We start from the raw sequence: 17156 nt of genomic DNA, 5'->3' as shown, positions 1-17156 counted from the left end.
AGAATTTGTCCTTGCTTAGTTAAATAAAGGTTACATAAATAAACCCAGAAGACGTAGACTTATAGTCTAGACAAGTGGGCTAGGGCTATAAATAAAACCAGGCTGGGCACGCCCCCTTCCTCATCAACGGAGCTGCCAGGGAGATGGTCAAAAACGTCAAGTTCCTCAGCACTCCGAGGAGCTGAAATGGTCAAACCCCACAGACACCGTGGTGAAGAAGTCACGACTGTGACTCTTCAACCTCAGAAGGCTGAAGAAGCAGCCTATAGGGAGGAGGTCAGAGAACTGGCAGTGTGGTGCCAGGACAACAACCTCTACCTCAATGTGAGCAAGACAAAGGAGCTGATCGTGGACTACAGAACAAGGCGGGCCAAACAGGCCCCCATTAACATCGACGGGGTTGTTGTGGAGCGGGTCGAGAGTTTCAAGTTCCTTGGTGTCCACATCATCAATGATCTATCATGGTCCAAACACACCAAGACAGTCGGGAAAAGGGCACGACAAAACCTTTTCCCTCAGGAGGCTGAAAAGATTTGGCATGGGTCCCCAGATCCTCAAAAAGTTCTACAGCTGCACCATCGAGAGCATCCTGACCTGGTATTGCAACTGCTCGGCATCTGACAAAAGGCGGTACAGAGGTTAGTGCGTACAGGCCAATACATCACTAGGGCCAAGCTTCCTGCAATCCAGGACCTATATAATAGGTGGTGTCAGAGGAAAGCCCATAAAATTATCAGAGACTCACCCAAGTCATGGACTGTTTTCTCTGGTACCGCACGGCAAGCGGTACCGGAGCGCCAAGTCTAGGACCAAAAGGATCCTTAACAGCTTCTACCCCCTACCCCCTGCTGAACAATTAATCAAATGGCCGCCGGACTATTTACATTATCCCCCCCCCCCATTTGTTTTGTACACTGCTGCTATTCGCTGTTTTATTATCTATGCATAGTCACTTCACCCCTACCTACATGTCAAATTAGGCTATGAGGAGTGGCCAGTCCTCTTCTGGCTGTGCTGGGTGGAGATTATAACAGAACATGGCCAAGATGTTCAAATGTTCATAAATGACCAGCATGGTCAAATAATAATAATCACAGTGGTTGTCGAGGGTGCAACAGGTCAGCACCTCAGGAGTAAATGTCAGTTGGCTTTTCATAGCCGATCATTAAGAGTATCTCTACTGCTCCTGCTGTCTCTAGAGAGTTGAAAACAGCAGGTCTGGGACAGGTAGCACGTTCGGTGAACAGGTCAGGGTTCCATAGCCGCAGGCAGAACAGTTGAAACAGGAGCAGCAGCATGGCCAGGTTGACTGGGGACAGCAAGGAGTCATCATGCCAGGTAGTTCTGAGGCATGGTCCTAGGGCTCAGGTCCTCCGAGAGAGAGAAAGAAAGAAAGAGAGAATTAAAGAGAGCATACTTAAATTCACACAGGACACCGGATAAGACAGGAGAAATACTCCAGATATAACAGACTGACCCTAGCCCCCCGACACATAAACTACTGCAGCATAAATACTGGAGGCTGAGACAGGAGGGGTCAGGAGACACTGTGGCCCCATCCGATGATACCTCCGGACAGGGCCAAACAGACAGGATATAACCCCAACCGTTTTGCCAAAGCACAGCCCCCACACCACTAGAGCCGCCAACTTACCATCCTGAAACAAGGCAGGGTATAGCCCACAAAGATCTCCGCCACGGTACAACCCAAGGGGGGGGGGGCGCAAACCCATAACCTGGTACAGCCACTCCACTGCCTCTGGCCCCCCCGACCCTCCCCCAACGGACATTTACCCTGCCTCCACCCCAATGGACATTTATCCTGCCTCCGCCCCAATGGACATTTACCCTGCCTCCACCCCAACGGACATTTACCCTGCCTCCACCCCAATGGACATTTACCCTGCCTCCACCCCAACGGACATTTACCCTGCCTCCACCCCAATGGACATTTACCCTGCCTCCACCCCAATAGACATTTACCCTGCCTCCACCCCAATGGACATTTACCCTGCCTCCACCCCATTGGACATTTCCCCTGCCTCCGCCCCTATGGACATTTACCCTGCCTCCGCCCCAATGGATATTTACCCTGCCTCCACCCCAATGGACATTTACCCTACCTCCGCCCCAACGGACATTTACCTTACCTCCGCCCCAACGGACATTTACCCTGCCTCCGCCCCAACGGACATTTACCCTGCCTCCGCCCCAATGGACATTTACCCTACCTCCGCCCCAACGGACATTTACCTTACCTCCGCCCCAACGGACATTTACCCTGCCTCCGCCCCAATGGACATTTACCCTGCCTCCACCCCAACGGACATTTACCCTGCCTCCACCCCAATGGACATTTATCCTGCCTCCGCCCCAATGGACATTTACCCTGCCTCCGCCCCAACGGACATTTACCCTGCCTCCACCCCAACGGACATTTACCCTGCCTCCACCCCAACGGACATTTACCCTGCCTCCACCCCAATGGACATTTACCCTGCCTCCACCCCAATAGACATTTACCTTACCTCCGCCCCAACGGACATTTACCCTGCCTCCGCCCCAACGGACATTTACCCTGCCTCCGCCCCAACGGACATTTACCCTGCCTCCGCCCCAACGGACATTTACCCTGCCTCCGCGCCAATGGACATTTACCCTGCATCCACCCCAATGGATATTTACCCTGCCTCCACCCCAATGGATATTTACCCTGCCTCCGCCCCAATGGATATTTACCCTGCCTCCGCCCCAATGGATATTTACCCTGCCTCCGCCCCAATGGATATTTACGCTGCCTCCGCCCCAATGGACATTCATAATTTTTACAGTTGTAAATATGTATAAATGATTACCTGCTGCCCCTGTCCTGCAGACTTCCTACCCCTGCTATAATTTATTGTTATCAATGTGAATTAATACAATTTCTTTCACTTTAGGTTAGAGGCAATACCATTTTAGAGTAAGCTAAACTAGAATGAACGCCTAAATTAGAGCACATAACTTAGGCCTAGGCTCTGAGAAAAAAAAGTTTTCTAGGCTTCTACAGACTAAGCTATAACAAGTTATCATTTTCAAACAGTAATTACCATTATTTTGAGAGAATCATCTAGATACATTGTCTCCTCCTGTATCTTCTAGACTATGCATCCCAAATGGCACTCTATTCCCTGTAATGCAGTACTTTTGGCCAGAGCAGTGCACTAAGAGGAACAGGGTGCCATTTGGGACTATATTACTGATTAATCAATGTGGGAAGTCACGTGTGCCCTGGACGGGCTTCAGTGTTAATGCCGCGTTTAAGACAACTGGGAACTCGTGACATCAGTGATCTTCCGGTCGGAAAGTCGAAGCTCTGGAAAGAGGCCCGAGTTCCCGAGTTGTAATTCTGAGCGGGTTGACCGTTCAAATCGATTCTTTCCAGTCGAAGCTCGTTTTTTTCACAGTTGTTTTGAACCCACTAAAGTCGGAAGTCGTAGATTTCCTAGTTCCCAGTAGATTTGAACGCGGCATTAATACGCGAGGAATTTCTGCTGCCTTGCTTGACCACACCCTCCTTCCTTGCTCCTGGCCTGCCCTGCCTCTTCCACTAATCCAATTGTTTCTTATGGACAGAAAAGAACAGAGGCTCTGAGCTGTCCATTGTCTACCCGTCCGTCATTAGCAGTCTCAACACGCCCGTGCGTTTTTTCCCCCCACTAAACTCAGACGACCCTTTTAGTAATATCATCTCCGGTCACTGCGTGAAGCTCCTCCCGGAAAATAGAGAAAAACAGCAAAATAATCACCTGGATTCTTTCATATCAAGGTATATCGCATATCTATTTCTTCTGCATGTACAATAAGAAGTGTGTCCGATCCATGTTTACTGTTCAAAGTGAAATGTTTCCGTGTGGCTTTTAGTTTATTCCGCCTGTTTCTTTGCAACAGGCAATTGACACTCTCTGTAGGATTTACTTCAATTGTCTTGTTCAGTTCTGTTTGTTTGGAATTTGCTTTGGATATTCTTGTTATTTTTATTGCATCGTAATCCATGGTATCTGGGCGCTTGCGTGCGAGTCTCCCTGTGGGTTGTGCGTGTGTGCATATTGTTTTGAGTCAGACTCGCTATCTCCCCGGTCACAGTGAACCGCACTATAGGCGTTAATGGCACAGTGCAATCCAAAACGTGACAATCCTGTGTTTTATGTATATTTGAAGAGTTTCATTCCAAAACACTGCATATCCATGTTCAGAAATGTTGATTAAATCAATTGTTTTTTCACTATCTAATCATGGCATGGGGCTGTTCAATTAGACATGTATTCGTTTAAAATCTCACTTGATTAAAAAAAAGTTGTACTTTTTATTATTTGGTAAATATTTTCTTAACTCTTCGTGAACTGCACTGTTGGTTAAGGGCTTTACACGGTAAGGTCAACACTTGTTGTATTCTGCGCATGTGACATTAAGTTTGATTTGAAATGTGACCTGTCCTCGATGGCCCTCGCAGTGTTCTATAGGAACACCATCGAGATAATATTGTCGAGCTGCATCACAACCTGCTACAGCCACTCCACTCCAATGCCGCTGACACCCGACCCTCCCCCAACGGACATTTACCCTGCCTCCACCCCAATGGACATTTATCATTGTTAGTTGTAAATAGTATAAATTATTACCTGCTGCCCATGTCCTGCGGACTTCCTACCCCTGCTATAATTTAGACTTTACCGTGTAATGCCCTTAACCAACTGCAGTTCACGAAGAGTTAAGAAAATATTCACCAAATAATAATAAAAAGTTTAAAAAAATACAAATCAAGTGATAGTGCACTGCTCTGGCCAATTCGTTTAAAATCTAAGAGGTGCCATTTGGAACTCCATCACTAATGAATCAAAGTGGGAAGTCACGTGTGCCCTGGACGGGCTTCGCAGTGTTAATGCCGCGTTTAAGACAACTGGGAACTCGTGACATCAGTGATCTTCAGGTCGGAAAATCGAAGCTCTAGAAAGAGTTCCCGAGTTGGAATTCCGAGCGGGTTGACCGTTCAAATCGATTTTTCACAGTCGGAGCCCGTTTCTTTCCCGATTTCAGTTGTTTCGAACCCACTAAAGTCGGAAGTCGTAGATTTCCTAGTTTCCAGTTACGAGTTCCCAGTCGATTTGAACGCGGAGTAAATACGCGAAGAATTTCAGCTGCTGGTCTGAACACGCCCGCGGCGTTCTTTTCACTACTCTCAGACTACCCTTTCAGCTCTGCCATCTCTGGTCACTGCGTGAAGCTCCTCCCGGAAAATGGAGAGAGACACTTGAGGACTGACAGATTTTAAACAAATACATCACTTGATGGTTTCATTTCAGAGACAAATCGTGTTTTTTTTTCTTCAGCAAAATGCTATAGGCTACATACATCCGCCTCACTCTCAAATAAATAAGTAGTACTGCTAGGTTTTACACAGTCAAATGTAACAAATAACTACCTTTTTTTATAAAGAAATATACAAATGATACATTTGTGACATTAATGTCTAAACATATTATACCAAAATAATTCGATGCAGTAATATGAGATCTGTATGCAAAACAATTACATTTGGTATTTTATTAATTTAGCAGATGCTCTTATCCATAATGACAGTAAGTGGATTAATCTTAAAATAGATACTTGAGATGCCCACATATCACAGTCAAATATACAGGATATGAACATTCCATTTCAGTTAAACAATTCATAAATAGCGTTTTTCATCTGAGAACAATAATATAATAAACACACATGAAGATCCCCATAATCAGGAATTTCTGATGAAAAAACAAAAGTGAAAAATTGGTAGATCTAGCATTTTGGGAATAAACTCTTAATTTCCACACGATGGGTTTGGAATAATACTGTGAAAATTATAATAATCCCTTTTTAGTGTAATAGCTATTTGAAAAGACAGCCTGATCTGGTGGGATAGAGTTTTGGCCTGCTTCGTGACATCACCAGGCAGCAAATTAGTTTATAGACCAATAAGAAATGTCTATTAACTAGTATTTCCCTCCCTCCCCGTTGTCTCCAAACCTCTCTGCCAATAACAGCTAGTTTTCAGTTTTACCCTCCCCACTCCGACCACTCCAAGACAGTCCTAGCAAAAATCTTGCTTGAGAAATTTCTCTTTGCTAAGAAGCTTCTTTTAATTTTATGTTTACCATTTACATTGAAAACAGTAAGATACTTAATTGTTACCCAGAAATGATTTGACATTGAGATAACGTCTGCATTGGACCTTTTTTAAAGAAAATATAAAATAGTAGACTTCTTTCATTCCTAGAAATCTGCTTGAATGTGGTTCTGGTTCATCATTGTTTGTTAGATTTGTGTTGTTGCTTAAATTCTATTGTCCCACTCCCAAAATAAAAGCATCATTCTCTGTAGATTATACAGCCTCATGTAAACTGCCTGTTCTCCTTTATTTAACTAGGACAACCCGGACGACGCTGGGCCGATTGTGCGCCGCCCTATAGGTCTCCCAATCACAGCCGGTTGTGATTCGGGAGCCCAGGTTACCTTGGTAACTCCATGGACCCCTGAGTGTCTCAGAGTAGGAATGCCGTGGATCTAGGATCAGTTAAGCTTTTTATGGTATAATAAATAAGAGAGGGGTGTGATCATTTCAGTTTTATGATTTTTACTTTAACATTCCAAATTGTAAAGGTAAAGCTGCAAGTAGCCTACATTATTTATCACTATTTGAGCTCAGTTGATTTGCATTATTTGCGCTCATCTCTAAATCCAACAAAAAATCTGAACTCCTCATGAGGGTCTGCAGTTGCCCACAACTTTTTTTGGAAATGTATCTGAGGGCCTCCAGTTTCCCATCACTGCACTAGAAGAACTGCTTCTGACTCACATCGATGCAACACAGGCTGTTTTCAAATGGATTCGTTGCTTTTTAAAGGCAGTCACACTTTGTGTTCCATGAAGTTTAGGGTCTGTCACTTTTTGGGGGGGGGGGTTGATCCAAGGGCCTGCGGACTGCTAGTTGCCTGTCCCTGTTGCTCTTCACATCTTCTCTTGACCCACTAGACCTCATTTCCTGTCTGGACAGGTTGCGGCCAAAATGGCACCCTGTTCTCTATCAAATGCACTACTTTTGACCAGAGCCATGGTCAAAAGTAGTGCACTATTTAGGGAATCTGTGCCATTTGGGATGCAACCTCAGTTTCTAGACTCCTCTATCCAGTACCAAAAGGGTTGAGCCAAGACCAAACGGTGGGGAACACTGTCCTAACATGCCCTACCCCCCTGCTCGGTTTGACTGTAACAATCACTCCCCCGGTTTTGTTGTGACTTTAGATTGCACAGAAGACATTCTTCTGGTGGAGTTGTACTGTATAATGTATCATCAGTATCACTGTAAATTGGGTTATTTTATTTATTCATCATTTAGTTACTTTGTTTGTTTGTCTGTCTTACACCCCCCCCCCCCCCCCCCCACAACCTGTTCATAATATAATTTATCATATTTCTTGTGATATGCCAATACAGATGATGTGGAGTCTTTGGATCCTGCTGGGCACTGTTCTCATTGTGGGTGAGTTGGAGCTTCCTGTGTATTCCCATAAATAAATAAATAAATAAATAAATAAAGAGGAAGGAAAATAAATGATACAGGAGTGGAGCAGGAAGAAAGCTGGGAAGAATGACATAATGATTTTTAACCCGGTCCCCAGCTGGGAGTTGCGAGCGGGGAGTGTCACGGCACTCCCGCTTTATTGGCTCTTTTACATTCCACTGAAAGGTCACGAACAAACAAAAAAAAACATGTGAAAACACAGTTAATGGACAAATTATATCCCGGAGGAGGATTCGGTTGACATTTCAAGATGAATAGACAGGAATGTTCAAAAGTACACTGCCGTGTAGGTAGGGCCCGTTACGGCTCCTGCACCACACCTTCCTCCACCACCAACTGCATTAGGCAACAGCAGAAGCCTAGGGCCCTTCACTAATGGCACCCTATTCCCTATACAGGGCACTACTTTTGACCACGGCCTATAGTGCACTTCATAGTGAAGATAAGATGCCATTTGTGACCATGTCAGTAGATGCCAAGAATTTGTAGATGAAAGTTGTTTTTAAAACGGTTTCAAGCTACATTATCTGTGTTTACCACTGCTTCAGATAATGTGGAGTAAAATGTGTTAATCCTCACTTCCACACACCCTTTTTCTCTCTCTCTCTCCCCACTTTTGCTCTCATCCATATTCTCTCACTCACTCTCTCGCACTCAGATGGCTACGTGGTGCCCGACCTGCACAAGCGTCTGTCCCACGGGCATCAGCTGAAGATCTACCTCCCGAAGAGCGCTGAGAAGCTGGAGTTCACCCCCGCTGCAGAGCCCCTGAAGACGTACCTGTACTGGGACCGTGGATCCCGGGCCACCAGAGGAAAGGTGTCTGGGACAGGAACCGACAGGAGCTGGTATCTGGACAAAGTGAGTGACTGTCTCTTTAATTGTCTAAGTCAAATTTCCCCCCGGGGACAATAAAGTATATCAACTCAGATCATACCACCAGAGGTCATTGAGCGGGGATGTGAGGAGATGGTATCCTACTTATAACAAAACTCACCACTTGGTTTTGACCGGTACTGTTAATATTACTTAACACCCATCCCGTCCCAGCAATGCACCTACCATCTTCTACCTCTTCATTTAGTATATTATTTAAACATTTTTGTGAAGAGATTTTAAATGCACTTATAAATCAAGTTTGATTTGATCATCCGTGTTAAGTGTTTGACCTTTGCCCCCTGAAGGTGACTTACAAGGACCAGGGGACCTATGTCCAGAGAGACTACTGGAACAAGGAGATCTCCTCGCTCAAAGTGGCTGTGACCAGTGAGTGCTTTGCATGTTATTTAAAGGCACATTTCGGGATTTTGGCACGAAGCCCTTCATCCTACTTCCACAGAGTCTGATGAACTCGTGGATACCATTTGTAGGTCTCTGCTTAAGTTTGAAGGAAGTTGCTAACTAGCGTTAGCGCAATGACTGGAAGGCTATAGGAACAGCTCGCATGCTCTCGAGCTAGTTAGCATTGGCTCGCAAAACGACCTCTAATGTCCTTCATAAATGGTTTCCACGAGTTCATCTGACCCTGGGACTATGGCTATCCCTTTAATTAGATAGCCGTAACAATTACTTTGTTATTGTCTTGGCCTTTTGTCTCTTTCGCTCTCTCACCCCCCCCTCTCTCTCACCCTTTCATGTACACCCTCCTCCCCTCTTTTTCTCACCCTTTTCCCCTAATGCAACATGTTCTTCCTTTTCTCAGCCAAGCGTGAGTACACAAAGTGCGTGGTGGGCGAGGCACTCCACATCTCATTGGAGGGCATCGACCAGGCCGATGCCACGCTCTCCTTCTCGGGCGCCAACGTCAACGTCACCCTGGTGCATGATGGGGCAGTGGTGGCCCAGGACCTCCCTGACTACTGGAACCGGGTCAAGACCCTTTCCACCAAGATCAGCATCCAGAACGTCAACACCTCGGACGTGGGCTACTACACACTGAAGGACAGGCGAGACCGGGTGGTCGCCATCGTCAGGATGGAACTCACAGGTTGTGGTTTCGCTGTGTTGCCATAGATCGTTAGTTAGCTCTGCAGCGTTACTCACTTCTACTGAGTTATCGTGAGTGTGTTGGGAGGGATACCACTTCACTCCAAACCTTGGTCTGCGCAGACGCTTCCTGCGTCTACAGCTATTTGTCACATGCTTCTTAAAACAACAGGTGTAGGACTGGTGAAATGCTTAGTTACGGGCCCTTCCCAACAATACAAAAGAAAAAAATAATGATAATAATAAATAATAACACGAGGAATAAATACACAATGAGTAATGATAACATAGCTATACACAGAGTACCAATACCCAGTTGATGAGCAGGGGTATGAGGTAATAAGGCTGTAACGTAACACACCTTATTCTTAAAACTGTCTAAAAAATAAATAAATAATCCTCATTACTTTACACACACAACCCCCATAATGTCGAAGCGAAAACAGGTTTTTAGAAACTTTTGAGCTCCGGTGCATCCTGTTTCCATTGATCCTCCTTGAGATGTTTCTACAACTTGATTGGAGTCCACCTGTGGTAAATTCAATTGATTGGACATGATTTTGAAAAGGCACGAACGTGTCTCTCTAAGGTCCAACAGTTGAAAGTACATGTCAGAGAAAAAAACCAAGCCACGAAGGTCCATATCGGAATTGTCTCTCGAGCTTCGAGACAGGATTATCGAGGCCCAGGTCTGGGGAAGGGTACCAAAATAATGTATTCAGCATTGAAGGTCCCCAAGAACACAGTGGCCTCCATCTTTCTTAAATGGAAGATGTTTGGACCCACCAAGTCTTCCGTTACAAAATGGGGGAAAAAGTAGAGGTCTGACTATTTTACGACTGCACTGTACATATACAGTGGGAAGAACAAGTATTTGATAACCTGCCGATTTTGCAGGTTTTCCTACTTACAAAGCATGTAGAGGTCTGTAATTGTTTTTATAATAGGTACACTTCAACTGTGAGAGATGACATCTAAAACAAAAATCCAGAAAATCACTTTTTTTTAAGTAATTCATTTGCATTTTATTGCATGACATAAGTATTTGATTCATCAGAAAAGCAGAACTTAATATTTGGTACAGAAACCTTTGTTTACAATTACAGAGATCATATGTTTCCTGTAGTTCTTGACCAGGTTTGCACACACTGCAGCAGGGATTTTGGCCCACTCCTCCATACAGACCTTCCCCAGATCCTTCAGGTTTCGGGGCTGACTTTCAAATGGCACCCTATTCCCTATATAGGGCACTACCCCTTCAAAGATTTTCTATTGGGTTCAGGTCTGGACTGGCTAGGCCACTCCGGGACCTTGAGATGCTTCTTACGGAGCCACTCCTTAGTTGCCCTGGCTGTGTGTTTTGGGTCGTTTTCATGCTGGAAGACCCAGCCACGACACATCTTCAATGCTCTTAATGATTCCTCCTCTGGATCATCCAGATGGTCGTTGGCAAACTTCAGACGGGCCTGGACATGCATTGGCTTGAGCAGGGGGACCTTGCGTGCCCTGCAGGATTTTAATCCATGACGGCGCAGTGTGTTACTAATGGTTTTCTTTGAGACTGTGGTCCCAGCTCTCTTCAGGTCAGTGACCAGGTCCTGCCATGTAGTTCTGGGCTGATCCCTCATCTTCCTCATGATCATTGATGCCCCACGAGGTGAGATCTTGCATGGAGACCCAGACCGAGGGTGATTGACCGTCATCTTGAACTTCTTCCATTTTCTAATAATTGCGCCAACAGTTGTTGCCTTCTCACCAAGCTGCTTGCCTATTGTCCTATAGCCCATCCCAGCCTTGTGCAGGTCTACAATTTTATCCCTGATGTCCTTACACAGCTCTCTGGTCTTGGCCATTGTAGAGAGTTTGGAGTCTGTTTGATTGAGTGTGTGGACAGGTGTCTTTTTATACAGGTAACGAGTTCAAACCGGTGCAGTGAATACAGGTAATGAGTGGACAACAGGAGGGCTTCTTAAAGAAAAACTAACAGGTCTGTGAGAGCTGGAATTCTTACTGGTCATACTTATGTCATGAAATAAAATGCAAATTAATTACTTAAAAATCATGCAATGTGATTTTCTGGATTTTTGTTTTAGATTCCGTCTCTCACAGTTGAAGTGTACCTATGATAAAAATTACAGACCTCTACATGCTTTGTAAGTAGGAAACACTGCCGATTTTGCAGGTTATCAAATACTTGTTCTCCCCATTGTAGGTAGGGGTAAAGTGACTAGGCCACAGGATAGATAATTAACAGTAGCCGCAGCGTATGTAATAAGCACCCCATGGCACCCTATTTAGTACTGGGCTCTGGTCAAAACTAGTCCACAAATATCCAAGTATGCTTAGAGCATAGTGTAAGTAGTAACAAGTCCGAGAGATGCAAACTGGTGCTGTATAGAGAGACAAGTGGTGTTGGTTGCATAGAATTCTTAGAATTAAATGACCTCTGTTAGGTCATGTTGAAGTTCGAGTAGGTCATGGAAATAGACACAGCATCAGGATCCCTTCCCAATGGTCTGGTATACTGGCCCTTCGTTCCAAATGGCACACTATTCCTGATATAGTGCACTACTTGACCAGGGCCCATAGTGGAATAGGGTGCCATTCGGGATACACATTGTTTGGCTCGCAGCTCATATGTCCCTGTTTGTCACTAATTAGTTGGTTATTTGTAGGACTACAGGGCTGCTCAGTAAGCTATGGGGTAGTGGGAAAGAGGGGGTGAGGTGAGGGGGGTATAGAATACAACATGCATAGAGTGAAACACATGTCGTCTGTCAATCACTCCCTCCTGTTCCCCTTACGGCTTTGCAATGTCTCCCAAATTAACTTCCCCGTCTCGCTCCTTCTGCATCTCTCTCTCCCTCTCCTCCCTCCCTGCCCCCCCCCATCTCCCTCCAGACAAACATGAGAAGGAAGCAGGCAACCCCCTCATGGCCCTCCTCCTCCTGCTTGGTATCCCCGCCGGTATCTGCTTCTGTTGCCGGAAGAGGATCTTCAAGAACAAATCCCCCGACACCACCACCATCCAACTGGACAACCCCGAGACTCTGCACCCCCCTCCCGGCTACAACATGCCTGGAGGAGGGGTGTCCCCTGGACCTGGTGGGCCGGTGAGGGATAGTTAGATGGTGGCTTGGCTACGAAATGGCACCCGATTTACATTGTCCATTTATTCTTTATACACTTAACTGCATACTGTGGTGTGTTGGTTTGTTCATGCCTTGTGTTTTATGTCATTGGAATAGATAGTGATTCTATATATACAGTCGTGGCCAAAGGTTTTGAGAATGACACAAATATACATTTTCACAAAGTCTGTTGCCTCGGTGTCTTTAGATATTTTGGTCAGATGTTACTATGTAATATTGAAGTATAATTACAAGCATTTCGTAAGTGTCAAAGGCATTTATTGACAATTGCATGAAGTTGATGCAAAGAGTCAATATTTGCAGTGTTGACCCTTCTTTTTCAAGACCTCTGCAATCTGCCCTGGCATGCTGTCAATTAAATTCTGGGCCACATCCTGACTGATGGCAGCCCATTCTTGCATAATCAATGCTTGGAGTTTGTCAGAATTTGTGGGGTTTTGTTTGTCCACCCGCCTCTTGAGGATTGACCACAAGTTCTCCATGGGATTAAGGTCTGAGGAGTTTCCTGACCATGGACCCAGAATATCTTTGTTTTGTTCACCGAGCCACTTAGTTATCACTTTTGCCTCATGGCAAGGTGCTCCATCATGCTGGAAAAGGCATTGTTCGTCACCAAACTGTTCCTGGATGGTTGGGAGAAGTTGCTCTCGGAGGATGTGTTGGTACCATTCTTTATTCATGGCTGTGTTCTTAGGCAAAATTGTGAGTGAGCCCACTCCCTTGGCTGAGAAGCAACCACACAAATGGTCTCAGGATGCTTTACTGTTGGCATGACACAGGACTGATGGTAGCGCTCACCTTGTCTTCTCCGGACAAGCTTTTTTCCGGATGCCCCAAACAATCGGAAAGGGAATTCATCAGAAAAAATGACTATAACCCAGTCCTCAGCAGAACAATCAATGTACCTTTTGCAGAATATCAGTCTGTCCCTGATGTTTTTCCTGGAGAGAAGTGGCTTCTTTGCTGCCCTTCTTGATACCAGGCCATCCTCAAAGTCTTCGCCTCACTGTGCGTGCAGATGCACTCTCACCTGCCTGCTGCAATTCCTGAGCAAGCTCTGTACTGGTGGTGCCCCGATCCCGCAGCTGAATCAACTTTAGGAGACAGTCCAGCAAGCATCAGGACCTTCTTGGGCGCTTGGAGCCTTCTTCACAACAATTGAACCGCTCTCTAAGTTCTTGATGATCCGATAAATGGTTGATTTAGGTGCAATCTTACTGGCAGCAATATCCTTGCCTGTGAAGCCCTTTTTGTGCAAAGCAATGATGACTGCATGTGTTTCCTTGTAGGTAACCATGGTTGACAAAGGAAGAACAATGATTCCAAGCACCACCCTTCCTTTTGAAGCTTCCAGTCTGGTAATGAAACTCAATCAGCATGGCAGAGTGATCTCCAGCCTTGTCCTCATCAACACTCACACCGGTGTTAATAAGAGAATCACTGACATGATGTCAGCTGGTCCTTTTGTGGCAGGGCTGAAATGCAGTGGAAATGTTTTTGGGGGATTCAGTTCATTTGCATGGCAGAGGGACTTTGCAATTAATTGCAATTCATCACTCTTCATAACATTCTGGAGTATATGCAAATTGCCATCATACAAACTGAGGCAGCAGACTTTGTGAATTAATATTTGTGTCATTCTCAACTTTTGGCCACGACTGTGTGCGTGTGTGTGTCGTTTTCTTATCTTTGTCTTGTCATGAACCATAATGTGTTGAGTATATAAGTCCTATCTAACTTTGGGAACTGTGGTTGTCAATGTTAGTATCTGTTTATGTACAGTACTTGTATGAGTATATCGCATATAGTATTCAATTCAAAATACTTGATTTATCCCACGAGGGTTAATTGTGTAGGCAGGAGTGCAGATACGTAAAACTAGCATCCAAGAACATACAACATAATCACAACTACACAACACCAATAGTGTTTGAGTCCCTCTGTTTTACTGTGGTGCTCCTCCATGTACAGGGAGGTTACCCTCAGGTTTACCCTCCCCCCAACCCTGGGATGCCTGGCCAGCCTCAATGGACCGGACCCCCACCTCAACCAGTGAGTCCATCCTTCTCTTCTCCATTATGTTTCTCTCTGTGAGTCCACCCATCTCTCCATTATATCAGCGGTTGGTATGGTTTAGTGAACCCTCATAATCCCCCCCCCCCGTCAGGGGTGAAACTCCTCGGGAAAAGAAAGGAAAAGAGTGTGACAGTGTTTTGTTGTGGTTTTTTTCAGTGCTTCAACCCAGGCTACCCCTCCCAAGACCCTTTGTACCCCCCTGCCCAGCCCCCACAGTGGAATGGCCCACCACCCAACCAGCCACAGTACAACCCTGGTGCTCCTCCGATGGTAGGGATTTATTTCTACTCTACAATCTTAGAAAAAGGGGGTTCCAAAAGGGTTCTTCAGATGTCCCCATACAAGAGCCCTTTTTGGTTTCAGGTAGAACCCTTTTGCATTCCATATATAACCCTCTGTAGAAAGGGTTCTACCTGGAACCAAAAATGATTATCCTATGGGGACAGTCAAAGAACCCTTCAAGGTTCTACATAGAAAAAAATGTACTAAGAGTGTACTCTGTTCTATTCCACTCTATGCTAGTCAACCCTATTCTACACAACTCTACAAATCAGCCCGTACTCCTTTTCCCTCTGTTCTACAATCGAACTGTGCCTCTCCTCTGACCACTAACAGTAGAGTGGGCCACCTAACCAGTACCCTGTGGCTCCTCTGACCACTAACAGTAGAGTGGGCCGCCTAACCAGTACCCTGTGGCTCCTCTGACCACTAACAGTAGAGTGGGCCGCCTAACCAGTACCCTGTGGCTCCTCTGACCACTAACAGTAGAGTGGGCCGCCTAACCAGTACCCTGTGGCTCCTCTGACCACTAACAGTAGAGTGGGCCGCCTAACCAGTACCCTGTGGCTCCTCTGACCACTAACAGTAGAGTGGGCCGCCTAACCAGTACCCTGTGGCTCCTCTGACCACTAACAGTAGAGTGGGCCGCCTAACCAGTACCCTGTGGCTCCTCTGACCACTAACAGTAGAGTGGGCCGCCTAACCAGTACCCTGTGGCTCCTCTGACCACTAACAGTAGAGTGGGCCGCCTAACCAGTACCCTGTGGCTCCTCTGACCACTAACAGTAGAGTGGGCCACCTAACCAGTACCGCCGATGGTATATCTCTACTTAACTGTTGCATGGTGTCTTTTCTCTCCACGTAACTGTGCGTGTTTCAGGGGTATGCGCCGGTGATGTACAGCGCCCCCTCAGGGAATGAGGCGATAAAGATGGAGAACATGTCTCCTGCTGATCCCCTCCTTGCCCATCCACCACCCCAGGTCAGTCCTCACTCACTCTCTCATACACACACACACACACACACACACCTTCTGACATTGTTCCTCCCCCCAGGTCCCCCCGCCTACCTCTGAAGCTCTGCACTCCACAGACAGAGCCTCCCAGTTCAACATCGACACAGGAAAAAACGCCCCCACCAACTTCCTGTAGAACGCCTGTCCAATCAGGAGCGGCCTGAGTAATGTTGCCACGTCTCCGTCCCGAATACGGTTCAATGGCTTCCTTTGCTCATCTCCTTGACTGTGACCACTTATATAAATGGGGAGAGATAGGAGAGGAAGCAGTATGTTGTAACTGTGACCTAGACATTGCCCCTCAAATCACCTATCCATTCTTTTCTGGTGAGTGTTATACTGTTTTCTGACATAAGACATTATTATTATTATTATACCTTTTTAAAAAGGCATATTTAGATGAGCCCCGTTAAACCATGGGGCCTGTTTGCGATTCAAACAAGGGAGGTGTTAAACAATTTTTTTGGAGGTTACAGGGTCTGTGAAAAAACACGTTTCATTACTAGGTCTGTGTTTTTTTTAAATGTACCCATTTTTTTTTTTACTCCCTACCCCTTTCACGTATATAAAAACGAAAGTAACCAACTTTTTTTTTTTTGTCTCTGTGTAAATGGGATATTAGTGAAGGAAAGGAGATTATTTAAAAAGGACTATTTCCTGTATAGCTGTGATGAAGTCAGTCAAAATGTCTGGGCGGGGGGAAAACATGTCAAACTGAATCAGAGGCCACGATCCCTACCCTTCTCCAGAAGTGTGCACTGATCCACTCCCTCTCATGCATTTAAGCATTGGATTGGTGCAAAAAAATGTCTTGAGGGAGTTTCCACCATATTCCCAGTCCATTTATTTTTAGAAGGGGAGTGTACAAGAGAAATGGAATGTAGCCCATAGAATGAGAGGCCTCTAGTGGCCAAAAGGCAGTATTGGCATGGGCAGCGCCATTGAGGGCTTCCACCAATTTCATGTATGGCATCTATCAAACACTGGTCGTGTTCCCCTGCGGAGGCGCTGCATGCATCAACCAATGGTTGCATGCCACGTCATCGGC

At 45.7% G+C, this 17156-nt stretch overlaps 1 protein-coding gene across 3 annotated transcripts; it reads left to right on the top strand.

The window, feature by feature from the left end:
* The first annotated feature begins 3330 nt into the window (after window positions 1-3330).
* Window positions 3331-16694, top strand: LOC135507749 (uncharacterized). Of its 3 annotated transcripts, none has more exons than XM_064927371.1 (11): window positions 3331-3808; window positions 6446-6591; window positions 7513-7558; window positions 8259-8461; window positions 8785-8866; window positions 9303-9587; window positions 12488-12699; window positions 14710-14790; window positions 14971-15084; window positions 15974-16075; window positions 16149-16694. In XM_064927371.1, the coding sequence occupies exons 3-11, from the start codon at window positions 7513-7515 to the stop codon at window positions 16242-16244; spliced, it is 1221 nt and encodes a 406-aa protein (XP_064783443.1). In that variant the 5' UTR covers window positions 3331-3808; window positions 6446-6591; the 3' UTR covers window positions 16245-16694. The 3 variants fall into 3 exon arrangements, with proteins under 3 accessions (XP_064783443.1, XP_064783441.1, XP_064783442.1); XM_064927369.1 differs by having other exon boundaries at window positions 6446-6606; XM_064927370.1 differs by lacking the exon at window positions 6446-6591 and having other exon boundaries at window positions 3332-3808.
* Window positions 16695-17156: the final 462 nt, after the last annotated feature.

This window comes from Oncorhynchus masou, chromosome 21 (genome assembly GCF_036934945.1).
Source record: "Oncorhynchus masou masou isolate Uvic2021 chromosome 21, UVic_Omas_1.1, whole genome shotgun sequence".
Taxonomy (NCBI): domain Eukaryota; kingdom Metazoa; phylum Chordata; class Actinopteri; order Salmoniformes; family Salmonidae; genus Oncorhynchus; species Oncorhynchus masou.
The sequence above is the reverse complement of the archived record's forward strand: the minus strand, read 5'-3'. Positions and strand labels throughout refer to the sequence as shown.